We start from the raw sequence: 21,636 nt of genomic DNA, 5'->3' as shown, positions 1-21,636 counted from the left end.
GTGTTAGTTTAGCTGCAACACTGAAAAAACTAACACCTTTCATTACAAATGCTTGCTGTATTTTGTGTATGTGTTGTAGTGATGTAATTTTGATTCAGTTATGTAGTTTTCATTAAGTATTACTGGTATTACATGATACTGTCTCATAATATTTGTATGTGAAATATATTCTTTGAAAGTATTACTTTCTAAAAATATTTTTGCATTATTCAAGAAAATTACCTTGATTGGATCCCACTGACCAAAAGAACTTGGAAACTTATATAAGAAAATCAACATCTTATGTGCAAGTGGCAAACTTATCGGGTAACATTTCTCAAAAATGCTTGCACGGTTTTCCACTAGAGAATTCAGCTTGCAATATATTTGGTAGCGTACGATGTGAGGCTTTCGTCCTCCATTGATCTCAATTAGTGGTATTAGCAAATTTTCAAGTTCCTCCTGGTTAATTGAAAAATAATAAAACATTAAAATAATAAACATGTTCAGATTTTCGTTAATAACCATCAGCAAGATTTTCTGTGACCTTTCAAGGATTTTTGAGCAAGTTCTCAGTCCCTGTAAAGCAGAAAAATTTTATTTGAGACTGGTCTTCCTTCCCACTGAAGTCCAAGTTACCCAGGCTACATTAAGTATCACAGTATTCAAAAAGAATTGGAAAATCTGACAGTTAACACTGAGGAATATAGTACGATAAAGCTTGAGAAATATATTTTATAAAAATATTCAAATATCATTCTTCCCTACTCCAAACAATTTAGAATGCTTTCTTTAGCTACTGTCTAAAAATATTGCTGCTCTCTGGTGACTTCTTATTCCCCAGCTTATTCAACAAAAATATAAAGATATTATTAATAGTTTTACAAGTGCTATAACGTTTTAAAGTCATCATTTATTCTTCCATAAAAGATGAAGATTCTACAATGTCAAAGAGGACCATCAATTAAAGAATCAGATAACAATAAGCAAAAGTCTTGAATAACGTATCAGAAACAGCAAGTTATATAGCATTAGTAATAAAGGCATAAATATTATTTGATATTTTTTAAAAATGGGGAAAATGTAACAAGGGATTATAACTAGTATGCAATCCCAATCAACATAATTCACATGCTAACGTAATTAAAATGCTAATAAGAATTTTGCATTTAAAAGTATATATGAAACGTTATCCATACGTTCATGATTCTCTAGTTTGGTTGCCTGTATCAACTATTCTGTTTGTCTTATAAATTATATACTTTTGTAAGCATGTAGTTTCTTTGTACAGTTTTTATATTGCTCACATATTTAGATCATGACATCAGCAGCACTATTGCACAAGCACTGTAACTTTAAAATCTGACGACTAAAATAACACTGAAGACTTCTTGCATCATACAGTCATTTATTATCATATAATTTATAGATCATGTAATTTAATAAAATAAGCAGTGGAATAGGTACCTGTACACCTTGTAAATTGTCTCTTTCTGAATCAAACCTCTCTGCAATCTCATTTTGCATGCGCTCAACAGCATCAGTCTCCTGTTCTTCTTCAGCCTCTTCTTCTTCTTCTTCTAAAAACTCCTCTTCAAGTATAGCTTCTATGTCTTCATTTTCACTCTCATCTTCCTCCTCACTGGCTTCGTCATGTTCCCTGCTTGCTAAAACCTATAAATGTAAAATATTCTGTCTTCATGTCTTCTATACATATGTTTTGAGAGAACACTTACTATCTTTTTTATTTTATTTTTTTTAATTAGAAAAATCATTAATTCAACCAAACCTCATTTTGGAGGCATCCTCTGTTGCAACCAAAAATCTAGTAAATTCTAAAATCATATTTCAGAAGAAAATACAGAGGTATTGCATAGTGCATACAGTGAAGCATTGTATCTGAGAATGCTTAAAAATCTTAATCACTATGCCGTAGTTTTGATGAGAACAATATTTTTGAGAAGTATCTGCTACAGATACCTGGGTATTGTAGTTTGGCAGGACTTTGTTAAGAACCCACTTGTTAGCTGATAGCGTAGTTGATCAAGTTTCGTGAGCAGTCTAACTGTTCATCGACGCATTTATAAATATGCTTTGTAATTGAGCTTGGGCAGAAGTCCTGGTAGAATCCCATTCTGCATTAACTGTGGATTTGACAGGATACTTAAAACACATACCTAATTGCAATCACTCTTATGCTTACAAAGTAGGTAAGTTAAAGACATTCTTCAGTATTTTGCTGAATTGGGGCATGTATTGAGAATTGTTTTTAGTGTTGATGAATCAATAGTTTCTAAGACAATTTAAACATCTTGCCAAATTACTTCAGAAAGCAGAGATTTCAGACAGTCTATCACATTTGTACTATTATATATTGCCCTGAAAAATGTGAAATTTCTAAGATATGAATGCAAACACTTCTATTTAAAATAGTTTTTGTAACTTTTTTACCTTCTGTTTCCTTTCTTTTTGTTCTGCTAAAAGTTCTGCCCTTCTTTTAGCAATCCTCTCATCCTGTTAATGAAAAAATGATGTAAGAAGACAATGATATTTTCTCATAAATCCCCTCTTAGAATTGGTATAATGAACTAGAATTAACGTTATTCTTTCTACCTTAAAACTCTATTTGAGTTGCTTCTAATGCTAAAAAATCCTGTCTGTGTAGCCTCAACTATTGCAAACCAGATATGCTTCTAGGTATACATGTACTTAAATTTTTGTAAAACTAAATTGGCAACTTTTGAGAATGAGATTAAGGGAAGAAAAGACAGTGATTCTGTTCACACTGAAAATATTATTTGATATTGAATATTATCTTTTTTGTCAGTAAAAGAGTCAGAGTCAAAAAAGCTACAATTTCTAAATTTGTAGGTAGTTACTGCCATTTGGCAAAGGGGTGAATGAGTATTATATGTGTGCTGTTTGCTAAGTGTGTTTAAAACTGCACATTTTTGACCAAGTTATAAGCATTTAAAATACATTCCTTTATATATACACTCAGTAGATACCTGTCATATACATGATCATTAAACTCTATCTCAAAAGTAATACACAGAAGCATTCTCCTTAAGACCACGGGGGTTAATGGGGATTCAACCTGTACCTGCTGTTCTTGCACACTCTGATACTTCCACCTGAACTGAGATCAGATAAACTGAGCATGTCACCACTGCAGGCAATACTGCAGAGTTAGAAATCCACATGAACTTTAAACAAAGTAGTCTAGATACCAGGGCACTGGAGGCAGAGCAGCAAGAAACTGCACAGTCTAATTTTCTTTACTCGCATGGCTATTTAAACTCAGGTGTTGCTGAGCAGCACCGCAATGCAGATGTACTCATTCCTCAGTCCCCTGTTGCCAGCTTCTTTCAGTGCAGAAGGAAACTAATGCAGCATTCAACAGGTATATCCGCTTTTCTGACTCTCTATGCAATTTTAGTAATGAAAGAAGAGAATAGCACACCCATCCATGCCCCATTCTCACAAGTGTCCATCTTGCTCACTGACTGTATGCTATGGAAAAATAGTCAACATGCAAATAAAAACGGTAATGCAATACACATCAGCAAAAAGATCAAAATATTATTACTCCAGAAATCCTGATTCTCACCTTTCCTTACTTCTAAGTGGGGGTCTTTTACGCCTCAATCAATTTGCATAGTTGCTTTGTGTATGTGTTTTAAGTAACAGACTGTTACTGTTCTTTTTTTGTTAATAGACATATTGATGCCTACACCGTAGAAGTTTGGACCCTAAAATCCATAGCACACGTATTTGTCACTGAAGTTCTCAGAGTAAGTGCTTACAAGGTGAGCTTAGTACGGTGATACAGGCTGCTCACTAGAATGCACCTTTTCCAGATAGATTTCCAGCTTGTGTCAGGGAAGATAAATGCAAAAAATACTTGAGTTCTGCAAGATTATATGCATTCTCAGAGCCAACCTCTGGAACACGCAGCTAATGTAACTTACTGGTACCATATGGGTCTTGTCCCAAGCTCCATTTTACTAACATACTGCATGTTAGCTGCTCTGTATAACTTGGACCTTTTTTGAAAGTACATGTGAAGTAATATAACTTCCTTTTATAGAAAGTTAGGAACCTTGAATATCTTGCACAGATTGTGCATGTCTGCACAGAAGTTTCAATTTCAAGTCACTTGTAACCTATTCAGTAATAGTGCTGTCACACTGCCAGGTGTCCAGCAGCACAGTTACTTTGCTTGGTTTATCAGATATCTACACTCCTGCATGAGTTAATTGCAGCAGGCTGTGCTAATGTGGAAGGGGCAGAGGAGAAAAGGAGAAATGAATTATTTTTGGTTCCTATGATGAATCTGGGAATGCTGTGAATGTGGGGAGCTGTGTCTCCTGGCTCCTATATCTGTTCTGTGTGCTCTTCTCTATTTTGGGAGTTTTAGAATCTGTCTTCAGACCTGTGCCCCTGAAATTGCAAAAACATTGACAGAACTAAAAACCTACCCTTATTTTTGCTTTCAGTTCTTTCAGTTTCTTTTTATTTTCCATTTTTTTGTTATGTCTTTCTTTCCATTTTTGCAGACGTGGAGGAAAAAGACGGTCGATAATGTCATTTTCTTCTACATTAATATAAACTGCAACATCAGGACAGAGTCCTCGTTCTGACAAATACTGGGCTTCATCTAAAGTACGAGGGAAACCATCTAGTATAAAGCCTGTGGACCTAATTGAAAAAATAGATATTTATCATTACACAATGTAGTTTAAAGTGCATCACAGAGAAACTGCAGTGAATTAAAAAAAAAAATTAACTCTCTTATAATGATAAAATTTAAAAATTACTTTCATGTATTAACTTCACAATGTAAAAGTGATAAATCACTATATATTTTAATTGTTGTACTATTGCATTTATTTCTCATGGGGTTTTAATGTACAGAGATAAAAAGTTACTTTAAAATAACTTTAAAATAAATAAATAAATAAATGGTGTCCTCAATATTATTTGTGTGACCCTAAAAACTGTACTTCTTAGCCACTGCTCTCAAAGAGAACATGCCTCAAGCATTATTTTGGTAACATCTGTCACAGCACTTTTGTATATGTGGACACGGTGGATGATATACTTCCTAAGATTAATTAAAGAAACAGAATCTAATTACAGTTACCGGAATGGCTCTTTCTTCCACCAGTCAGGGACGATGTTATCAAGTACTTCTGGAGGCAATGCCTCTGAATCCATTAGATTTGCTTTTATTGCTTCTTCCTCATCAGTTAACTCCACTTCCTTTATATAAAGAAAATCCACAACAAATGAAAACAAATGAAACAGAAAGAAAAAAGATCTGAGACAGTTGCTGTTCTTTTTGTCTAAATAAGGCACTGGTTACAGTCTTCTTTTGACTTAATCCAACAGAAACAAAGTAAACTCCTTTGCTACATTTCATTGTACTACATTATACATAAAATTAATGCCTGGAATACTTGTGGGTTATTTTCTACATGCTTGAGGTTGGATATTTCCCTAGAGTTTGGGCAATTTCCTATCAACCTGAAAGGCACAAGCTTGGTGCTGGCTATACTAGGGGTTAGCTTTCCCATAACTGAGTATGGCATCTGCCCCTAACTGGCATTAATCAGTTCATCATTTAGAAGCACTAGATGTAAAAGTGGGCCTCAGAAACTTAGAAAATACATCATAGTTTCATTAATTGTATGTGGTAACTATTAAAATAACAACAAAGACAACAAAAATTGTAGTGCAACATTGCATAATAATTCAGCATTACAAAGCACAGGTCCCATGGGCTACATTTACATGACTCTCCAAGGGCAGTGCCTAAGGTGGCCATGAATACAATATATTTTGATGTCTTCTCACCTTTAATTTCCATTATTGTCCAAATAGCTGCCTCATAAACAGCCTGAAGGCTGCCTGCAGACAATGCAGATAGGTGCTTGCTCTAAAAGGTAGTCCCAAAGTGCAGCTGTTACGTGTAGTACCTAAGCCTAGCTCTGATCTGGCCTTGTGGATTGAACATCCATTAGCAGATGAAATGCATTAGGCATGTTTCTGAAGTGTATTGTTGTGTTTAGCTTCAAGATGAATTCAGTTCATGTACTCTGAAACTGTTCTGTGTGAACTGAAAAGGTGGGAACAAATAGGAGATTTGCTTCTAATGCATGCTCTGGGCAGAAACTAAAATGTTAACTGAGATGTAATGCTGTCATTGTTTGACAAGGAGGTTGGATATCACAATTACCATGCACTTGAGTTGTACGCTCACAATGTTGCTGTTCACATGAAATGGAATTCATGAAAATTAATGAAATCATCTTACTGATAAAATATACTTCGGGGGTGGTAAAAATGTACAGTTTTCATTGAAAAGTGGTAAAATTAGCAAGATGACAAGAACAGATGGAGGTTCTGTTAGAAATCCAAGTGTCCTGATAGAATTAAGTTCTTCACTAATAGAAACATCTTAGATAAACCTCTCAGAAACATATACATTATTCAACAGGCAAAAGTGGAAGTATTTTAAGCTAGTGCATGACAAGCTCAAAATCACTGCTGTATGAAACCTAAACCAAGCACAATTGTTAAATATTTAATTATACATAGGCTCAACTCAGAGGAATAGAAAATGAATTTTTTTTTTCTTTCTTTCTAATTGCCTACAGGAAGCTTTCCACTTAGTTTTATATGTTCTCATGCTGGAAGACTACACTGCTTTACGTCAAATTTATTTATTTATTTACTTTTTAAGAGCAATTTTTAACTTTTGATGTAATCAAAACAAAGATGTCAAAGAAAGGTATGTAGGATTACTGAGTATGGGCATGTGACCAGATATCACAAAGATAACCTTGTTCTATAAAGCAGTAGGGTTATTAATGACTAGACACATGCTGAGCATTTGAATACCAAATCTAGCTTTTAAGATTTTGTGCAAAAATATTTTTTCAGCATATGAGATTGATATGGTTGAGGATGCATTTCTCATAGAATGGCTTCCTGACACACTGCACTAAAAACGAATGACAAGAGGATATAAATTGATGATCCTGGATTAGTTTATATCAGTCACAGTGTCAAAATACATACTTTTAAAGATATACTGGAAGTATAGACATTAGAAGCCAGAAAGATATGTTTGTTACTCAGATGCAGTATTAAATTTTCATGGAAATATTTCACAGAAGAAAATATTGTTTTCTAGATAGCTGAGATTTTTTTTCACCTGAAAACAGAATGGCCAAGTTCATAACTGAGAAATCTATCTGGTATCCTTTAACGAATGCAATACCTTTTCCGCCATACTTCTATAAAAATCTCACTTCTAAAACGTCATCTATTTTTGTTTAAGAAGACTAGACACATGAGTTTGTCTTTTAATGCCAGTAGTCATGAAACATCCACTTGCATCCAAAGTCACCGAGAGATAAAACTTAACATGCAGCTAGGTATTCCTCTGTCTCTTTCAGCAAATTAATTTAAGTTGTACCCTGAAATTCTCTTGGGAATTCATTATAAAGTTCTGCTATACTTTCCTCATTGTAGGTAGTCACATCAACCTAAATTGCTCAAGAATTTGTTAGCATGACCTGCCAGAAAATAAAGCAATAACCGTCACTAACAAAAGGATCCAAGGTGGTTCAGGAACCCTCAAACTGATGGTAGGGAGCCGCTTGCCACAAGGCCAAATCTGAATAAGAATTCTTATGTCTGACATTGATTCTGATAACGTAGCCAAAAGAACCTGAGAAAATGCTGGAAGCCACAGGTCTAATGAAGTGTGAGTGTGAGTAATATTTCCTCTATTGCCTGACACAGGGTATATATTAAAAGATGGTAATACGGCATATGAGATACCTAAGAAGACAGAGCGGTAGCCACAAAGATATCTTGAAAGAACTGTGTGAAGTGGGAGAAACAGCAAAACACATGTAAAAATATATCACTGACGTCACTGTAGATGTGGTGTTGAAAATGCATCTGTATTTGATAAAATTATTGAGATGTGTATTCTGGGTGCAGAAAAGAGCACCCAGTGTTTTGGTAGTTCTAAGGAAAAAGTTGCCAGGTGAAAAATAGGTCATTGGCTCTCCAGACTGGTTAAAGCTGCAAGGACTTGGCTGACACACTAAAACCACCACGATATTTGCTTGCTAAATTCCCCAGACTGAATGCTGTGTTTTGTTTGCCTTGTAGTATTTTTGCTTTGAATATTATAATTGATTTTTACCTGAAGCTTCAAGAGATATACTTCAAGGATTTGAGTTAGGAGAAGTAGTGGGTCTTTGGAAAACAGGATAATCATACAATTTGGTGGTAATCACACCCAGAGAAATGCTTAGGCAGTCCATAATCTTGGAAACTATGCCTTACAGTGTTGGCCTACAAATGGAGCTAGAAACAGGTTTCTAAAGTGAACTGCAATTATATCAGCTGTGTTTTGATCATGCCCGCAGATAAAGCACTTTATAGCAAGTCTAAGAAAAAAATACTAATGTAGAAGAACGTTGTTTACCAGGAGATAAAAAGCTGATGAGGAAAAAAATACTAGCAGAAGGGCATCAATGTAAAATGTTGTCTTGGTGCCAAAAAAAAATAATTAAAAAAATAATAATGCTGACTGAGAGCCAGCCATAAACATCAGTGCCAAGAACACTTGCCTTATTTTTGGCTGTGATGATCAAATTGTAAACAGACTTGCCAAAATAACCTCCTCTTAGATTTAACTGATGAAAACCTGAAATTTTGTTCTGACATCCATGATTTGATCAGTACTCCATCTGTGTTGAGGCATTTGTTTCCAATATTACCTGCTCTTGTATTATTTCATCAGGAACGCTATCTTCCAGTTATCAGGGACCCCTCCCTACCCCGCTTTTCAAGGCAAGAGAAAGTGGCCTCGAATGAACCTTTGGCAGCTTCCTCAAGCACCTGAGAATATATTCCATTCAGTCCCACTGAATTGTGTATGTTCAGATTCCATAAACAATCACGAATTTGGTCCTACTCCGCTGTGTGTAGTACCACTATCTACGCATGCTTTCCTATTTGCACTGAGACCTAAAAGGCTACAGACGAGACTGTACTTGTAAAGACCAAAGTAAGGAAGGCATTGAGTACCTCAGCCTTTTCAGTATCTTTCATAAAAAGGCCACCTGCCCCATTCAGATGCAGACTCCTATTTTCTTTGTCTTCCTTTTGCTGCTGCTGTTCCTGTAAATATCCTTCTTTCTACCCTTTGCTAGTTTCAACTCCCAATAATTACTTAACTTCCTAATCCCATGCCTGGATGATGGTGTGTATGCCTCCTCCACCGCCTGCTTCCCCTCCTGCGTGTTTCCTTAGATTCAATACTAGGATGTCTTTGAAAGTCTTTGATGACTAGTAACATGAAGAAACATGACAGCTATCAGGAGAACAAAAAAATGGTTCTTAGAATGTGATGCAGAAACTTATTTCTTCCTGAAGCTTTGAGAGTTGGATAAAACTTTATTTGTATTGTCTAGAAGGTAGAGTTTCTTCTACTATGCATTTTTGAAAGATCTTTATGTTGCGTACCTATGTGTAGTGAATTCTTTACACAATAAAGGCTTTTATCATATCCATTGCTGTCTAAAGAAAAAATCATCGACATCAAAGCCTTGCATTTTTTTCCCCCAGTATATTACTGCCTAATAAAATAAATTGTTGTCTCCTGGTAAACATTTATGTAAATGATTATTGCTAAACAGAAATGTTTATTGCTTGGGGATGGCAGAGGTTTCAGAATGTGTATGTATAAAAATTTACAGTAACTATTCAAACTTAAGGAAAACACCTAATTTCCTGAAAACTATTGTTCATGAATTATTTTACAAGTATCATAAGTATCCAGCTATGTGAAACATTTTTTTAAACCACAAGCCATATTTTATCTACCTAAGAGTTTTTTTTTTCTGTTTAGAAACTCCTCTGACAATAAGAGAACAAAAGACAACACTACAATCCAGATAATAAAACATATTAAAAACAATCATACAAAAAAAAACCAAAACCATACCTTACTCTGGTATGAACATTGAAATATTTCTGACTTTTAACATGGGATGGTCAGACTGAAGGGATGGTCAAGTATTCTATGCTTTTTGCCCCAAGACAGTGCACAGAGCACTGCTGGGGAACATTTTAAAACTCTTTGCAACTGGTGTACGTGTACCAGCCTGAACCTACTGATTATAAGCACTTGAAGAAAACCATACCTTCCCATTATTATTCTGACTTTGTGTGTTGTTTTTTTTTTCTCTATTTGTCTTCCTTTGTCCCATTTAGTAACTCTAGTATCTTGGAAAAAAAGACAAACCAAAACAACTACAACAACAACAACAAAAACATACATAATTCTTATAAATGTTTGGGAGAATCTTTGTGGCATTCATAAGAAAACACAGTCAATATGTGTATTATTTTATTGGAAAGAACTGTTATTCCCTAATTTTATCAAGAAAATAATGTAACATGAGCACTTTTTTTACCTAGCAAGAATTTTATAGGTAATTGCTAGTTTGGTCTGAAAATGGTTATGTAGTGTACAGACACAAAGAAGTTCAGATTGTTACCTGTTTGTTTTCTTCATTTTCAGTTTCAGTCATGGTCTGAGAGAAATCTTCCTGTCCCTGTGATAGAATTAGCATTTTATCGTCATCTTCTTCAGGTTCTTCATCAAAATCAGGCCCAATTTTCTCTTTAATTTTGGGTAAGAGCAGTTCCTGTAGATATTCTTCAAACTGAATATGGAAAATACCAAATTTGTCTGCTAGCCATCGTGCACAAGTGGTTTTACCTGCTCCATGAGTCCCCAGTAAGCACACCCTTAAGGGAGGAGCCTATAGGAAAAAAATGGAACATTTTAAAATAATTTGGACTCCACTGTTTTTCAGTTCCAAAATATCATAAAAATTGCCTAAAAACCAGTCAGATTTTGCATTTTAATTTTTCCAGGTCTTCTGCTACCATTCAAACAGATAACCCACTCTCTAAATGAAAAATGAAAACCCATTAGATAATTCTGGTAAATATGCACTTCTTTTACTCTTCTTCCCCCTCCCCCCCCAAAAAAAAAAAAAAAAAAAAAGACTTAGAAAAATAATATTTGTAATTTGTTATTTACATCAGGTGATTACTGTATGCCCTTAAAATCTCTTCTTTTCTGCTTTACCTGCATCATCAATACAATGCGTTAATTCAAATGTACACCATAAAGTTACTAAGGAAGCAACATGTTTTGTTTCAGGGACTTGCATGTTATACAAATAATTAATTAGAAAAAAAATCAGTAATGATAAACAATTATAAATGGAAAATAGTGATTATAATTTGTTATTATATGCTTCAAATATTGTTAAAGATTCTCACTTGTATTGGTTCATTGTGAGCCACATACTCTTCAGGGTTCTTCAAAAATTTCTCTCTGTATTCAGGATTTGAAAAATAATAAATCTTTTCTTGATATTTAGCTGCAAGTTCAGAGAGTCCTGGATAAAGGACATAATTCTCTTTCAGACTGACTGGACAAAAGTGTTTTGTATCTCCCATGTGCCTTTTCTTTTCCTTAGCTTTTTCTTCATCCTGAAAAGATTATGAATTTTTTCAAAAATTGTTTAAGTAGTTCACTTGGATTAAGCAGATCATGTAGATTAGAACAAGTTATATCAAATGTGTCATCTGAGCATTGAATGAGAATGGTGTTCTCAAAACACTTTATAAGCTGAGTGTAAGTCTATGAAAATATGTACTTTTTAGATTCACTCAAAAAACAAAATATCCAATCTAGTGAGACAATTGTTGAGAAAAGGACCATGTTAATTTTCAAATGATAATACCATAGCCAGCTGTTGAATACCAAAATTAGGTTAGAAGTATCTATGATAATATCTTTTCCTGCAATGTTCCTGCAACTCACTTTCTGTTGCTTCTAAATGTTAAAAAGCAAGTAGACCTCTTTGGAAAATCAGTGAGAACTGGTAGTATGAAATCTATTTATCCAATAAAATGACATTCCAAAAAATATCTATTTAATACTGTTCCAGTACAGTATATAGATACTTTGTACTGTTAAATTTGGGAAATGACATATCTGAATATAGGATGAAAACTAAAGAAAGGTGAAGCCAGACCTCTAATTTAATTGAAATATTATAAATAGCTGAGATGATACAGAGGATTGTACATTAGGACTTTTAAATTGCATCTTTTGATACTTGCGTGATAGATCACAAAATCATTGCTGATTGACTGAAATTAAAGTTCTCATTTCCTTCTTTTTATAAAACCCCTCTATAGCATTAAAAACAAACAAACAAACAAAAACAACTAGCTACATTGATTCTATTAGCATGGGGTATTTATGCTTCCTGCTGGAATAAAACTACTATCAGCCAGAACACGGGAATACAATGAAACTGTTCTGGAAGCATGTGCTTACATTTATTCTTTAAGACAGCTGAAACTGGATCACACAAAACCAGGTGCAAAAACTGATTTCTATGGGATACAGCTCAAACTGAAAATAAACTAAAATCAGATGATAAATGGACAAAAAGAGCATGCTCACTTCTTCATCTTCATTTTCTTCTTCTGCAACTTCATTTTCTTCTTCAGCTTCCACTTCAGCAACCAGGTCTTCTGCTTCCTCATCTAAGTCTTCAGCAGATAACTCCCAACCATGATATTTAAAAGGTTCTGAAAAGGTTAATTCTCTTCTGTTTCAATATTTTTCATTTGGCTATGTTAAAATAAATTCTCTTTGTCCATAAAAGTAAGCACATATATGGAAGCAAATCATGCCAACTGTATGTTCCATTTCTCCTACTCATAGAACAAAATGTTCTTCCCAAACATATGAAATAAATATATATTAAGGTATTGATTCTTCCAAAAATTAAATTGCTATTTTTTTTTTAATTGAAGTAAATTAGCGTTGTCAATGGGATCTCCTAGTATGAAAGTATTACCTAGTATGAAAGTATTATACAAACACATGCAGATAGTGCCATTAATATGTGCAACAGTTTCTTTCATACTGTATATTGGCAAAAATCATCAGTCAAATTTTATTTGATTATAAAGCTAGCATAATAGGTGTTTTGTTTAACCTGAACTGGAGTAACTATAGGAAAAATATATTACTAATATTTACCCAGTACTCAAAATTGCTGGAGATTTGAGCTTTTGGGTGAAGAAAGTGTATTTGTCATAAAAATATTAACTGCAAAAATTCAGCCTTGAAACACAGTTGATGCAGGTGGGTAGATTATTACACACACTGAAAATCTCATTGACATAAATGAACATTGTACATTAATGAACCTTTATTATCTGTCCATTTCTCATACAGGTATCCTGGCACAAAAACACAGTGGAAATGACTAGGGAAATACAACATCAGAGTGTTTAGGGAACTATTTTGTATATATTTGTATGCCTGCATATGTATTTCAACTATATATATTCCCCACTCTTCCAAGGTCTGGAAAGCTGTTAGTGTGCTTTTCAGCTTACCTACATGTGCATAAGATAGAACTGAGTTTAACCTCTCCCCCATTCATCATACAAGCTCTCCAAAATCCATCTTGGTAAGTTAAATGTAAATCACATAAACAATATTACTTACCCTCCATAACCAGAACAACTTGATTAAGCAGACTTTCTGGAGTTTGCTCAGCAATCTCTAAAACAACAACCTGAACTTGAGATGACTGCTTAATTTCTGACTCCACTGTTTGCCAGTCATTCATGAAAAGGTTAATCTTCGTTTTAATTATTTCCATTTCTGGTATATCTAGAAAATCATCCTCTTCAAATGCAGGTAGCACAATTTCTGAAAATCAAATCATATATAGAAGGCAATGTTCCTCTAAAATATTTTGCATTTAAGTAAGTATCATTATGTTTTAAGATAATTTTTATTTTCCTCAGATATGGTGGTACAATTTCTCCCTGATGCTTTAATTTTTCTCTTCTAATTATAAATTATTATATTACTAGTTTAAGAAGATACTTTGAAAATGCCAGCTTCATTATGTTGAAGTACTAGATACTGATGCATCTCCAGGAATGCAGACAAGTTTCGATTACTTAATTAAATTTGCATGTGGTTATTTAAATTAGCACACATGCATATAATGGCTTTTTATGCATAGCAAAATACAGTATATATAATAATTTAAAATAATGATTTAATGATGAACAGTTTTTGACAGACAATCCATATGGTCATACCTCACATAGAACTTGTCAATATAGGAAGAAATAAAGAATAAGAAAACTAGCACACACTGCAAAGAAACTTAATGTTCTAACCTGGTTCAGGTTCAGTTACTAAAGACGTAGTGGATTGCTCAGGTTGCATGCTAGGTGTCTGTTCTTCTTCAAGTGGATTATGTTCTGTTTATGTGAATAAAAGTATAATGCACATTACTAGGTGTTTTTCCTCTCTTGCACAAGATGTCAACATATACATGTTAATAAATTAAACTTTCATTTCCTTAAATAGAGGTACATAAATATATAAAGATCAACATGCCAACATTGCTGAGAAATTAGAAAATTTAGAGAAGGGAAAAAAAGAGTCTAAACAGAGAAGTTCACTTCAGTGTAAATATCAAGGATATGAGGGTGCTATCAAAGACAGAAAGTCTAAATTGATAAATCCTAAATATGCAATATAAGAGTTATTAAACAAATTACAAATGACCCTTCTAACCATAACTAAAAAATGAGGCAAGACAGGTACACTGACATTATGATCCACCTTTTAAAAAATGATCTGTACTGGAAATGTCTTGATTCCTGAATACCTAAGGTTTAATCTCTGCAGGTACACATAACACCCTTTTGCTGTAACATGAAACAGAATCTGGGTGTTAAATAGCTTGATATTTAGATCTCTTTGTTTAGAGAACTGGAATACTTTCAATGTCACAACCAAATCTGTGACAGAATTAAGAGGGAATTTATTTCTGACTTTCAAGCCTTGTTTTGGCAATTTAATCACTAAACCAGGACACTTAGAAGTTATGAATCCATCTTTTCAACTGTGTATTGCTATTAACATACAGAAATTAACTCAGAGGTGATCTGCTACGTATTCAGAGACAATTTGGTCATGCATGTGTAAAGAAAAAATGAAGTTTAGCAGATAATATCATAAATTATGCACTACATATGAACTCAAAATACACAATATCATGAATATCATAATGGAACCTCTTCCAATTGTGGTGGTTTTACCGTGCTGGGCAGCTAAACCCCACAACCGCTCTCTCACTCCCCCTCCTTTAGATGAGGAGGGGGAGAAGTAAAGCAAGATGTATGGGCACTGTATGGGCTGCTGCCGGGAAAGTTAACATTCCAGCCAGACCCAGTACACCAATTTCAAAGAAAAAGTATTTTTCTCCTCGTTATGTTACTGACAATAACTATAAAAACAGAAAACAAAATAATGCTTGGAACATCTCTTTGTACTTCTTCAATTTTATAACTTGCTTCTAAATTCTACTAATTCTCATTTAGTTATCTGTTGATACATTTTGTTTGTTTTTTTATTCCCCAACAAAATGGATCAGTGTGATAAAATTACTGTGCTCACACACTGTCCCAGAAGAAACAGTTAACTCCCCTATTTATGCTACTGAATATGGGGAGAATATGCATGTATTAAGGGCTGAAGGTGTGTGTGTGTGTGCCCTCCCCAAATAAAGTAGTTGCATCACATTTGAAAGTCACTGTGCTATTTACAAAATTCTCAGAAACAGCTCCTCTTACACTACTGGCAAAACCCAGCAAGTAGCAGCAGCCTAGTTTTACTGTGTTTTTGGAGTGTGACTTAGTGTGCTGTTGTTCCCTCTGCACCTTCTCAGCTAAACACTTATAAGGATCTTAAGAATACTCTTAATTCTGCAGACAAAAGCATTTTAAGAAATGACTTATACCTAAACCAATGACCTACTGAACCCAAATACTGGTGCTATGAAACATTACAGATGTATGTACATATGGAGCAATTTTAAGAAGTGCCAATAATGAGATGCAAAAGTGTAACCCCTTTCTCTGGAGGCCAAAAACCATCTGTAGGTATACAAGGAAAAAGACTGTGAATGTAGATATTATGTGCCCAGACGATGTACTCTGGGACAAGGAGTACTATATTATTATTAGTAGTAGTATTTAATAATAGTTATTATTATTTAATAATAGTTATTATTATTTAATAATAGTTATTAATAAATAAATAAATAAATAATGAATGAATGAATGAATGAATGAATAAATAAGTAAAATTAAATGAAAAGTATATATCAAGGCTTCCCTCTGTGGAAACTTAAACTGAGGAACTCACAAAAAAATTAATTTTAATGAAGCCATGTCTGCATACAATAACACAGTTTAATGAGTAAAGGAAAAGAAAGACAATCTCTTAAATAACTTGTCCAGAATTGCAATTGTATAAGGTTGTCCAAGCCTGTCTCGTAACGCTTTCTCATGAAAAGTAAACAAAAGTTAGAAATTGAAAAAATTCATTGATTTAAATAAGAAATTCAAGGTACTATGCACGACAAACATGGCAAAAACTTCATGCATGGTGCTATACCAAATCTGTCACAGTGAGCAAAGTAATAAAGAGCGAGCTGCTTCCAACACCATCTATTTGCAGAAAAAGCCAGAGGTAATTAAAAACTTGTTGACAGTAGGAGAACACAGCAACAGAGAAGGAGAAACTCATTAGTTTGTAGGGCTGCATTTCATATCAATGTAGACCTTGTTAGGTCCTGAAAGTCCTGGTATGAAATTCTTTCTCAGCTAGAAGGTACAGAGGTGCCTAGATAGCATCATCACTTCCCTTTCTGTACTACACCACAGCCTCCAGCAGCTGCAGCGTGTTGTTGCTACTGTTCACCTTCCTCGCCCTCCTAGCATTTTCAGCCCTGATTTTCTTCCTTCTCCTATCATTTTTCTTCTGTATCCTGTTTAACAAGGCTGACATCACTCTCTTTAACACACAGACAGAAAAGAAGTTGAGAGCAATGACTGTAATGGCCTGATATTACTATAACCTTGCTGTATGCTGTGTTTGTCTCTTGCCAGAAATGAAGCTGCATGGAAGAGCTTGAACAGGGGACAGAGTGGTTTTCTACTTTGCCATATTTTTCCCCCTCTCCTTGCATTTCTGTCCTGTTTTGAGAGCAGGAACAGACTTTGACACAAGCAACATTAGGGTCAGCCAAAAAAAAAAAGGAGTATTACTAAACCTGAAAGACTTATCTAATGCTCTGTATGTTAAAAGCTTTGACCATTTTCTTAAAAATGCAGGGAAAACAGTGAAAAAGTGGTTTTTGGTTTTTGCTTGGTTAAAGGTTGACAGAATTTTATAGTTACCCTGACATAAAGCAGGCCAGTAGTCACTATGTGAAATTACAACAATGTAACTTATATTTTTTGTTTGCCCTAACCTGAAAACACACAAAAAATGTGTTTCTGGTTCATGAAGAGTGAGACTGCCCCATTATTGTTTTCTTCTTTAAGAAAATTAATTTCCTCCCAAAACTGAATGCTTATTTTTCTACTGTGAATTGCTGAAGAAATACACAAATGCCACATTATATTTTCCAAAATAGAGCCTGCTCAAAAAATTTTATTACCAAGTATGATGTAGGTGGATTTTGGTGATTAGATATCAGAAGTATATGGCAGGAAATAGGACTAAACATAACAGCAAGTGTGGAGATGCTGCCTAACTTTTCTCTAACATGCTACCAACTAAAGCAACATCCAGAAGTGTTAACAGCAGCTGAGATATGGGGCTAAGAGCGCCTGGCAGCCAGGGAACACATCTAACTATTTTTTTCTGACTTGCCTGGCTAAGCTACCTATGAAGCTATTATATCAAAGAAAGTATGAGTACTGCCTTCTAGAAGTAATCAAGTCTGTGCCCTGCCTCCAGTGAGTTAATTGCCGAAGAAATAGAAGTATTGACTCTCATTCTTTTGTCATCAGCCAAATTTAAAAAGATGTAAGCTTTCAGATACATTCCTCCTTCTGACATTCCTTCATGGCTTAGTAAGGTCAGCCCCTTCCTAGTTTGCTACTCGTGCCTGTTTCTATAGCCCTAAATTCCATATATGAAGGCAGGCATTTTAAAGTTCTGGGAACTGCAATGCCTACATCTCCTTACAAGTCTAGGTCTTCAGGTGTAGTCCTTTAGAATTAGAGTAAATTCCTAGATACTCCCATGTTTTTAAGAATTTTCTTCTTTCATTTACAGGGCTGAAGCTATTATTCACTCAATATCCCCATATACCTCTATTATATATATGATAAACAGATATTAAATATATCTGGCCATCTATGGCAATTTGCATGCAGGACAAGAGGGCCCTGCCAGTACTGACCATCTCCTGTTCCCCATCCCCTGGAATGCCCCAACCCTGCCGAGGCCCAAGGTCCCACATCACCCTGAGACCATCAGCTCTTGCCCCACTGAGGCTGCAGCAGAGCCAGGCTCCAGCTCCCCAGAACTCTGCCCTGCCTGGCCCCAGCTTCTGTCAAGCCAGGCCCACTTGTGGGCCCATTTCCTGGACCCAGCCTTGGCCTGTCCCTGTGGAGGCACCTGGTGACCTGTGGCTGGGGTTGCTCTGGTGCCCCTGGCTGGGGTATTGGGACTGGGCCCCGGTGCCATGGCCCTCTGCCCTGGTGGCTGTTTTGTACACTGCTCTCAGTTCCTGACACGCTGTCCCTAAGGTGAACGACAAAACTTCATTTTATTTGAGCTACTTTTCAATAACAACAGGTTAACAAAGAAGCATTTTGACGAGTATTTTTGTGATCCTTTATAGCAAAGAATAATTAATGCATTTCCTCTCCTCTTTTTACAGCTTTGAACAGCACATAATTGTTAGACTGACACCTCAGTGGCTAACCTTCCCTGCATTTGAGTGATTTTTAGTCCAAAAGCACAAACGGGCATATAATTAAGCAGAAACAGCATGCAAAATTCACGTAATTTAATCTTGAATTAGAAATTAATTATTTTCTTGAAAATGTTTATAAACATTTTCTTTTTACTAAGCTAAACATTCATCTCATCGCATTAGTTATCCTCAGCAATGGCACTGCTGTCTCCTGTGATTCTAAATAGGAACATGAAACTACCTTCCTTTTTTATGTACATTAAAATATGTTGTATAAATGCCACAGTTAATTATGTTTCAGTCTACAGTGATGTATTCCAAATGAGACAGACATCTAGCCAAGTAAAACCCGTATAAATCTGGGCAGCAGTAATGCATTATGTAATGATGATTCCATTAGGAACACAGATATCAAGAAAATAAGCAAAGGATACAGTAATAACTAAGTTACACTAACTGTTTTTTGCACATTATCCCTGGCACATTCACACTGTAGAAATCACATGTGCTGCCTTGTGAACCGCAGACCTATTCAAAGCAGTAATGTATGGAAGATGGTAATGCGTATTGTCTAGATCTAGCATTTGACAGAGCATCTTTCAGAGTCCTGCCCTTTAAAAACTTCTCAATTGTGAGTAGGTCATGAAATTTTGAAAATACACAGGCAGAATAATGGATTTAAATGAATATGTGGCATCATCTGAGACAGCATATTGAACACGGTAACAAATCCACTCAATAGAGGTCTTCCCACATGAACCTTAATCTCAGGAACACTCACAATTCATGCTGTACCTTTTCTGATAGGCTACATTTATCAAATGATGATAAGCAACTTTGATGTTCCAGGTCTGATTCACTACTCTAGATACATAATTCAGTCATATTACCTCTACCAGAGAGTTTTCTTGCTTAAGGAATCTTATTCAACAGCAATTGTTGCATACTTGGGGAGTTTTTAATAGATTATGCAGGCAAATCGAAGAAATGTTTAAAAGACGGGAGAAGTAACAAAAGGAAAAAAAAAAAAAAAGATTACATTCCTAGGGAAAAGGGACAATCCCAAAACCTTACAACCCAAATATTATTTTGTATTGGCTCTGGTATTTCAACATCATTATGATAAAAAACATTGCCTCCCTGACATTTGGCTTTTCTCAAACTCGGTCTTGGGGACCCAGAATACCAGAGAATAGTTTAGTAAGGCAACTGCACCTTTGCTATTATATATGAGTTACAACATTGTGCTTACAGAGGTGATTCACTGTGCGAAAAGATTTTTGAAGAAAGAAATATAATCAAGAAAAATATCTTGAAAAGACAGTAATGACTTAAAAATAACTGGATCTAAAAATCCAAACACACTTCCTGCAGAGTAGGTATCAGTCAATCTAACCATGCTGTTCTTAATCGGTTTCTTTTCTTCATAACTGAGGTGATAGGAGACAATCCCCCACACCCCTAAATCCGGAGCTTTCACGTGGCATGTCTATACCACAGTCTCTCATATTCTTTTGCTCTGTGTCATTTTTGCTTTTACTGAGTGTAGTTACCATAGAGACAAACAATCCTCAAAGGCTTTCTGCCCCCACATTCTCCAAGTGAGTTACTGGGGAAGGAGAGGCTTTAATGTATTTTTACAGTGTTCTGCTGGTATTAGATATGACTTGTTCTGCCCTCAGTCCATATTCAACGACAAAAAAGATGAAAAAGTCCTTCCCTCTCCTCAAACCCTGCCAAAGCTGAGACAGAGAGAACAGAAGCTAACATGGCTTCTTCGTTAAGGGTTTAACCATCAAAATAAACAGACAGGCAAAATGTGGGATAACAGCGACACTTTCATTCCTTGAAATTGATACACATTTCATTATGAACATGTTTTCATTTGTCTTTTTGAAACAGATCCTGTAGTTTGTTTAATAAAGACTTTTTATTACTTATAAATATATGCTGCCAAATAATTTTGAGCTAATTACAGTGAAATGCACTTAGTAGGCAACCTTATATTGTGTGTACTGAATCATGGTGTTTGGTAAAAAGCTGTTTAGTCTACAGATCAAGTTGACTCTTTCCACTGCATAAGGATTGAGGTGACGCAAAAAGCATAAAAATGTACATTTAACATCTTTCTATTTAACGTTAAATGTTTTATGTTGGATTTATTTGTCTCTTGGACTTCAATATATTCTAAATCTTCTAATAGCTAAAATCTAAAACGTTAATTTTAAATACTAAAAAGGACCATCCTCATTAAAGACAAGTTGCCTTCAAAATATTTTTTTGAGAGAAAGCTATGATATTATTTCTTGTTTATTTTCATTAGGTAATGGCTCTATGGCATTCCACATACTGTAGAATTGTGCCTTCTACCAAAAAGAAGAAAATACAACTCCATGGGAAAACATGAAACAGGACAATGTATGATTAGCAAGAAACAGGACATATTCCCATTATTTACATCCAAAGTTCAAATTCATCCATTTCCATTTTTTTCCAAGATTCCTTGCTGCAGAGAATGGATTAGTAATTTCAGATTAATGTGGATGTTTATATTAATTTGAAAGTGGTCTGTAGAACTGGGATTTGTTAAGATCACATGCAGCTATTTGTGAATACTGGAGTTTGTTTCCTGGTATGTTTTTAAAATTCCCTCATGCTCCTCTCTCTCTCTCTCTTTTTTTTTTTTTTTTTTTTTGTCACAATTCATGATAGTGAC

General features: G+C 34.9%; 1 protein-coding gene across 1 annotated transcript in view; it reads right to left on the bottom strand.

Annotated features, from left to right (window-relative positions):
* Positions 1-21,636, bottom strand: part of AK9 (adenylate kinase 9) — a 67,504-nt gene that overhangs the window by 14,162 nt on the left and 31,706 nt on the right. The window contains exons 21-30 of the mRNA XM_038175820.2: positions 14,314-14,397; positions 13,625-13,831; positions 12,566-12,693; positions 11,368-11,580; positions 10,572-10,838; positions 5,126-5,244; positions 4,461-4,680; positions 2,431-2,493; positions 1,447-1,653; positions 223-441 (exon numbers count right to left, since the gene is read on the bottom strand). Of these exons, the coding sequence (XP_038031748.1) occupies positions 223-441; positions 1,447-1,653; positions 2,431-2,493; positions 4,461-4,680; positions 5,126-5,244; positions 10,572-10,838; positions 11,368-11,580; positions 12,566-12,693; positions 13,625-13,831; positions 14,314-14,397 (1,727 nt within the window). The remainder of the gene's footprint in view (positions 1-222; positions 442-1,446; positions 1,654-2,430; positions 2,494-4,460; positions 4,681-5,125; positions 5,245-10,571; positions 10,839-11,367; positions 11,581-12,565; positions 12,694-13,624; positions 13,832-14,313; positions 14,398-21,636) is intronic.

The sequence above is a fragment of the Anas platyrhynchos genome, chromosome 3, assembly GCF_047663525.1.
Source record: "Anas platyrhynchos isolate ZD024472 breed Pekin duck chromosome 3, IASCAAS_PekinDuck_T2T, whole genome shotgun sequence".
NCBI classification, from domain to species: domain Eukaryota; kingdom Metazoa; phylum Chordata; class Aves; order Anseriformes; family Anatidae; genus Anas; species Anas platyrhynchos.
Note: the sequence above shows the minus strand (reverse complement) of the source record. Positions and strands in the feature narration are given on the sequence as shown.